At 48.8% G+C, this 7209-nt stretch overlaps 1 protein-coding gene across 1 annotated transcript; it reads left to right on the plus strand.

The window, feature by feature from the left end:
* Window positions 1–354: 354 nt before the first annotated feature.
* On the plus strand, window positions 355–5184 carry LOC124521229 (very low-density lipoprotein receptor-like). Its single transcript, XM_047092330.1, has 4 exons — window positions 355–677; window positions 1464–1679; window positions 3439–3677; window positions 5101–5184. Exons 1-4 carry the CDS (start codon window positions 362–364, stop codon window positions 5182–5184), a joined length of 855 nt encoding a protein of 284 aa, XP_046948286.1. The 5' UTR covers window positions 355–361.
* The last annotated feature ends 2025 nt before the right edge of the window (window positions 5185–7209 follow it).

The raw sequence follows: 7209 nt of genomic DNA on the forward strand, positions 1-7209 counted from the left end.
TTTGGTAAAAATCCAACTTTGATTATCCTACAAACTGATCTGTTAGGTTGCTGTGCTAGTTGTTGAACGTACTAACTGGTAACTTTTAGAAGTGAAACTGAAACATCACAACAAGGGAGTGTCCACATTATGCTGGTCCCTGTCCCAGATCACAAGACGCTATAGCAGGGAGCCAGACAGAACAAGTCTGGCTGAAACTTTATTTTTTATTCCTAGCATATGGCATCAGGCAGTGAAAAAAAGTTGGTAGGCCTGAAAGGAGAGAACAGTTTGCCGAAATTTGAAGCCATTAGACGATGGGCCAACGCAGCACATCTAATCTAAGGATCTAGGCTTTGAGTCCATCTCCCTGCTTGTCCTGATGAGGTGGAGAAATGGCACTACCCCACCGTCACGTGGTTTTGGAGGAGGGGGACCATGGGAGCACATCTCTGTTGCTGAAACCTTAGGGACTGATTTCCTGAAGCAACTGTTTATTCTAGATCCTGAGTTGGAAGGGGCAGCCACAAACGGCCCCGCCGCCCTTCTTCCGGCGCCCCCTCTGCTTTGCCCCCAATCCTCTGTCCCCTGTCAGAACGGGGAGGAATGCGTCTCTCAGGAGTACCTCTGCGATGGCAAACGGGACTGTCAGGATGGCTCGGATGAAGGGAACTGTTCCCACTTCTGCAACAGACCAGGTTTGTCACGGTCTCCTGTCTAGTCCTTTGTGCCAGGCATATGATGCCACTCTGGCCGGGCACATGCTATGAGGTACCATGTTTATATTCTAATCACACTTTGCTTTCTTAGATAAATTGTCATCAATAAAGGTCAGAGTCTGTCAGAATGTGGATTCTACCAGTATCCGTTTTATCACATTGAAGGCAAATGTTCTACTGGGTGTAATTTAACTGGTGCTTCCTTGCTTCCTCATATTTGCATAAGTGTTCCAGGATTTGCCTTTAGAAAGGCTGAGCCATAAAGTGACCTAAATAGACCACTTGTAACAGATTTGGAGTGTCCCAACAAGTGTTTAAAGTAACCAAACCAATATGAGCGCTTATGAAACAACTTAGTTCAGCTTGTTAATATAATTGGACTGAGTACTTTACTAAAGCTTGCTCATGGATTAGATAAGCTCTAAAGCTCACACAAATAGGATGCAAACTCCAGGATGAGGGGGAGTTCATCTAATTTTATATTATTTATTTTTTGAAATGTTTACTTATTTTGAGAGAGAGAAAGAACAAGAGCAAGGGTGGGGGGCAGAGAGAGGACAGAGAGAACCGCAAGCAGGCTCCATGCTGTCAGCACAGAGACTGATGCCAGGCTCGAACCCGTAAACCGTGAGATCATGATAGGAGCCGAAACTGAGAGTCTGGCGCTTAACCGACTGAGCCACCCAGGCACCCCGAGTTAATCTAATTTTAAGTCTTCAGTATGACTGAGTATATGATGAGAGCCTCCGGTCCTTTCCATTTTAGGAGTCTTCCAGTGTCTGAACAGAAACCAGTGCATTGAGGGCAAGTACCACTGCGACGGGGCTCAGCAGTGCTCTGATGGGTCCGATGAGCTGGACTGCTGGGAGCCCACTGAAGATTGTTCTTTGCGTTGTGACAACAAGACCCGCTGTATCCCTAAGAGCTGGCTGTGTGATGGCAACCCAGACTGTTCTGACAGGAAAGACGAACAAGGATGTAGTAAGTGCCATATGGCTCCCTTGGAGTGTTTGAAAATGCATTACGGTTGATTCTCCTTATCTGTGATAGTTATATTCTATAAAGTTGCCACAAACACTGAATAAGCAGGTGTCACATCATTGCTCGTAGAAAAAAATGCAGGGTGAGGTTTCGGAGAATCTATCGCGATAATATTTTTGTCAACCAATCCATGTGTAACCTTGTTTTAGGAGTATTGCTGTTTAGAGACCACTAGATAATATATTGTTGACTCATTAACACTGAAGTCAGAGCCAACAGCATTTTAACTCATGCCTGAGCAAAGCTTATCTCATACATATATTTTCTCTGTAAGGCTTCTTGCACTCATGAATGCTAGACAGCCTTTCTGCCCTATACTTGGGGGCCTATTTAAACAGCAAAATCACCAAAGATACAAAAATGTGGGAAGTATGGCCCTAAACAGACTGCAGAAAGGACACTTGTTTCCAGTATAAGGACCAAAACAAGAAGGCAGAGCGCCGCCTTGTTTGATCGCAACTGGAAATGTGCGTTAACAACACAAATGTTTTGCTGCTGTATATGTGCATCTTTTTTTTTTTAAGTTTACTCACGTATTTTGAGAGAAACAGAGACCGTGTGAGTGGGGGAGGGGCGGAGAAGAGGGAGAGAGAAAATCCCAAACAGGCTCTGAGCTGTCAGTGCAGAGCCCGATGCTGGTCTTGAGCCCGTGAAACCATGAGATCGTGACCTGAGTCGAAACCAAGAGTCGGACATCTAACCGGCTGAACCATCCAGGTGCCCCGTGTATGTGTATCCTCAGATGACCAAAAAAGTGTGGGAGCACAGATTTAGGAAGGGTGTTACAAATTTTGGCAAGTAGGCGAATGTGCAAATAATCTGCAAATAACAAAGATGGACTGTACTTAACACAAAGTTAACAGACTAGGACGGAAGGTTCCAAGTTGGAGGGACAAGATTCCCATTAGTGGGAAACCAGTCTACTTGACAGCACATTTCTTGAGCTAGAATCTCCCTCCTTGAAGATTTTAATTTTGATCCTAGGTCTTCTCATGTGACGGGCTATCCTCATCTATAGGTGTTACCACTTTCCCCTCTTTTTTGTGGGGTACACGATCTTTCTTTTTAGTCTTCCCAATGACTTGTTCCAAAGACCTTGATCATTTTGTGGGAATGGGGTAGAAGAGAGATTTTGGAGAAATTGAAGTGAGCAGAAGAGGGAGCTGGTCGAGGTACCATGATGGATTTAAATGTGGAGGTGACTGGGTAGCCAGATGATATGACTGTATTCGTGCTTATGAGAAGAACATTAGGAGGAAGAACCCAAGGTATCATTTACTTTTCAATACGTATTTGTGGTTTTGCCTGGGATCTGACCTTTTTTCTTGGACCAAGCAACTTCTGTCTGTAGGAATGGAGCCCATGAACAGAACATGTAGGGTATGTTGGATGTTGTGAGAGACTTTCTCTTTTCATGGATGACATTAAGGTCCTGCAGGAGAGTCTTCCTCCCCAGCCTATCCCAGTGTCCTTCCACATGTCTCCGTCCCTGTCCTCTAGCCCTTGTTCTCCAAGACAGGATTTTTCCGGGCAAGCTTAGTAGGCCTTTTCTGACCTAACACTGCTCGAACCACCTTTGAGGGCCAGGGTTTAGTTCCCAAGGTGATAGCAGGAGACTGAAGAGTCTTCAGACCATTTCTTTTGCCATCAAACTGCTTCCACCTCTGGCTGAGTTCTTACCTAAAGTTCTATTTTCCAGTTCATGCAAAATGCAGCACACCTGAATTTCGATGCAAGAGCGGCCAGTGCATATCTAATTTTCTGCGCTGTGATGGCAATCAAGACTGCCTGGACCACTCCGACGAAGAGGGCTGTCCTGTTGATTTGCCTCCGCGGTGCCCGTCGGGGGAGGTGAGGTGCCGGAGGAGTGGAGAGTGTGTGTCAGCAGAGTGGCTATGTGACCGTGACGTAGACTGTGAAGATGGAACCGACGAGAAGGTAGTGTACCCTTCTTCAGAAAAAACAGACTCCTCGGGACACCTGGGTGGCTCAGTCGGTTAAGCGTCAGACTCTTAATTTTGGCTCAGATCATGATCTCACCATTAGTGCGTTTGAACCCCATGCTGGGCTCTGTGCTGACAGCGTGGAGCCTGCTTTGGATTGACTCTCTCTTTCTCTCCCCCCCCCCAACCCTGCCACTTTCTGTCTGCCCCTCACCCACCCCAAATAAACAAACATTAAAAAAAACTTAGGGGTGCCTGGGTGGCTCAGTCGGTTAAGTGTCTGACTTTGATTCAAGTCAAGATCTCTTGGCTCATGAATCTGAGCCCCTCGTCGGGCTCTGTGCTGACAGCTCAGAGCCTGGAGCCTGCCTCACATTCTGTGTCTCCCTCTCTCACTGCCCCTCCCCTGCTCATGCTCTTTCTCTCTCTCAAAAATAAATAAACATTAAAAAAGATTTAAAAAAAAAGCAGCTTAGAAGAACAGATTTCTCCTCACAACAGGAATATGTGCTTCCCTCTAGAAAACTTGAGAAAATACAAGAACAGAGAAGGCTCTCCTCCTTACTGCTCAGAAAGTTACTCGTAACTACATTGAAGTGTCCAAAGTGAGAAGATCTCCTGTTGAAACAAAAATGTTTAAGAGGTTTTTATTGTAGGTTTTCAAATGTTCGGTCTTAATGGCTGTGGCTTAAGTGTCCCACTCAGAAGCTCCGCTCACCTGTCACCATGAGGGGCACTGAGGCTGCCACATTGTATGTGAGGTGCAGCCTGGCTAGAATCCTACGGCTTGTGTTGGACCTTAAGAAAGTACTTACTCCTGAGTGTTTTTTCCCTCATCTCTCAAATGTGTGGAAGATGTGGCTGCTGGTACCCGAGGGGCTGAGAATGCATCTGAAGGTTCGGGGCTACAGCAGGCGTACAGATGTCCCCTCCCCTCTTGTCCCAGATCTAAGTGTCCAAGTCAGATTAGGTGCAAATTGGTGCTATAACTTTTAACATGCTAGGGTGTGGGTTTGATATGGTAAAACAATCTAAAGAAAGTTTCTAGAGCACATTCTTATGTTTCTTTCTTTTACTTAAAAATTTTTTTGATGTTTATATTTGAGAGAGAGACAGAGCATGAGCGGGGGAGGGGCAGAGAGAGAGGGAGACACAGAATCCGAAATAGGCTCCAGGCTCCGAGCTGTCAGCACAGAGCTCGACGAGGGGCTCAGATTCATGAACCAAGAGATCTTGACTTGAGCTGAAGTCGGACACTTGACCGGCTGAGCCACCCAGGTGTTCCCATTCTTATGTTTCTTAAACGAAGACCTTTCTTCCCACTTCCACCCAGGTTCAGTTTACCTAGAACTCCTCACCTAAACTCTGGCTACTGAGAGTGTTTCTGAGTTTTGGGGCTTTCTCTGGCCTCATTGCAGAGGGGACCTGAGCGTTGCCTCGTAACCCAGGCCTGTTCTCCCTCCGAAAACCGCTTCCTGGGCTCTGAATGCAGGTGTCGCTGACGGAGCCACTGTCTCCGCAGGACTGTGACCCCGAGGAGCTTCGCTGTGGCTCCAGGCAGTGGTCCTGTGCCAGCGGGGAGCGGTGCGTGCCTGATGCGTGGCGCTGTGACGGGCAGAGAGACTGCGGGGACGGCAGTGACGAGGCCGGGTGTAAGTGCAGGGGCTCCGGTTGAGCAGGGGAGGCCTCAGGGGCGCCGGATGCCGGCCTCCTCTTGGCGTGAGAAGCCAGCTCCACAAGCAAGCGGTGCGGGCACTGACATCTACCCCCTTACCAGAATGGAGGCGTCTTGATGGCACGTCGTTGCTGCAGGAGGGGTGTTCGGGGGTCGGGGGCGGACTATAAAAGTAGAAAGTCCTCCTCTCCAGGCCCCCCCGAGAAGTGCCAGAGTTCTGAGTTCCAGTGCGGCTCCCGTGCCTGCCTCGACCTCCGCCTGGTGTGTGACGGGAAGGAGCACTGTCCCGATGGCTCCGACGAAGGCGGACAGTGCGCGTGGCCAGCATGCAGCCGAGCGCGGTGTTCCCACGCCTGCTACCAGTCCCCGCACGGGCCTGTGAGTTCGTCCAGCTACTCTTCTCCAGCAGCCATAGACTTGGTTTAGCGAAAGGGGGCTACGTCCTCACTCAGGCTGTCCCTGACTGCTCCGGAGGCTCTAAGTCTCATGTGGCAGAGCCGCCCCGACCCATCCTCTGATGTCCCCTGAGTCCTTGCCAGCTCCTAGGGAATCCCGTTGAGCTCCTTCCCCACGTCGTGTCTCCTGGAACCGTAGCACCCAGCCTGTAGAAACTCCACTGCCTGCGAGCTGTGAGCTCAGGGGGACACGTGGGACTGAGCCAGAAGTTTTGAAGGAATTCCCTTCCATGTGTGTATTTGGATGTGACCTGCCCTTAAACTGAGGAGAGCCACAGCCCATGCACTGGTCTGGCATTAGTAGTTGGCCGAACATCATGAACTTGCCTGACTCTGATGGGCAAGTAGAAGAAAACGGTATTCTGATGTCCCATCATAGTAATGTCTCTCTCTGTTGGCAGACTGCCGGTCTGCCAGTTAAGTCTCCATGCCTCTTACTGATTCTACTGGGGTTCTGGGGTGTCATGGACTGAACTTGGACCCCTTTGTTGATTCAGGAACCATGGTGGTGGCAAGGGTGTGAGGTGTGCAGCAAGGTTGATAAGACAGAGAATGACTATATTAAAAAAAATTTTTTTTACACTTATTGTTTGAGAGACAGAGAGACAGAACACAAGTTGGGGAGGGGCAGAGAGAGAAGGAGACACAGAATCCGAAGCAGGCTCCAGGCTCCGAGCTGTCAGCACAGCCTGATGCAGGGCTCAAACTCACAAACCGTGAGATCATGACCTGAGCAGAAGTCAGATGCTCAACCAACTGAGCCACCCAGGCGCCCCGAGAATGACTATATTTAAAATGAAGTTGGTTCTGGGGCACCTGGGTGACTCAGTTAATTAAGCGTCGGACTCTTGATCTCAGCTCTGGTCACGATCTCACAGTTTGTAAGATCGAGCCCTGCTCTGGGCTCTGTACTGATAGTGTGGAGCCTGCGTGAGATTCCCTCACTCTCTGTCCCTCCCCAGCTCATATTCTCCCTCTCCCTCCCTCTCTCTCTCTCAAGAATACATAAACATTAAAATTTTAAACGAAGCTGGTTCTAAGAACTTTTTTGTTTTCAGCTGTTGAAATTGAGTGTATCACCATGTGCTTTTAATAGCAAGGTGAGGCCTTTTCATCAATGTTATGTATCGATGTCTTCAGGAAGTCTTCATGTTTTTGAAACTCATTCAGGTGTGTGCTTGTGAGCGAGGCTTTGAGCTGGAGAGCAGCGGCCAAGTCTGCAAGGACGTGGATGAGTGCCAGAAGCCAGGTGGTCAGCCTTGCAGTCAGACCTGTGTCAACACCGAGGGCTCCTATGGCTGCACCTGTCACCCTGGCTACTCCCTGGAGCCTGATGGCCATACCTGTAAAGCAGCAGGTAAACTGGAGCCCGGATGTCTCCTCAGCCCCGGATCAGG

This window comes from Lynx rufus, unplaced genomic scaffold (assembly GCF_022079265.1).
Source record: "Lynx rufus isolate CCGP_SWC_20201006 ecotype Redwood Valley unplaced genomic scaffold, mLynRuf1.p SCAF_3, whole genome shotgun sequence".
Lineage (NCBI taxonomy): Eukaryota > Metazoa > Chordata > Mammalia > Carnivora > Felidae > Lynx > Lynx rufus.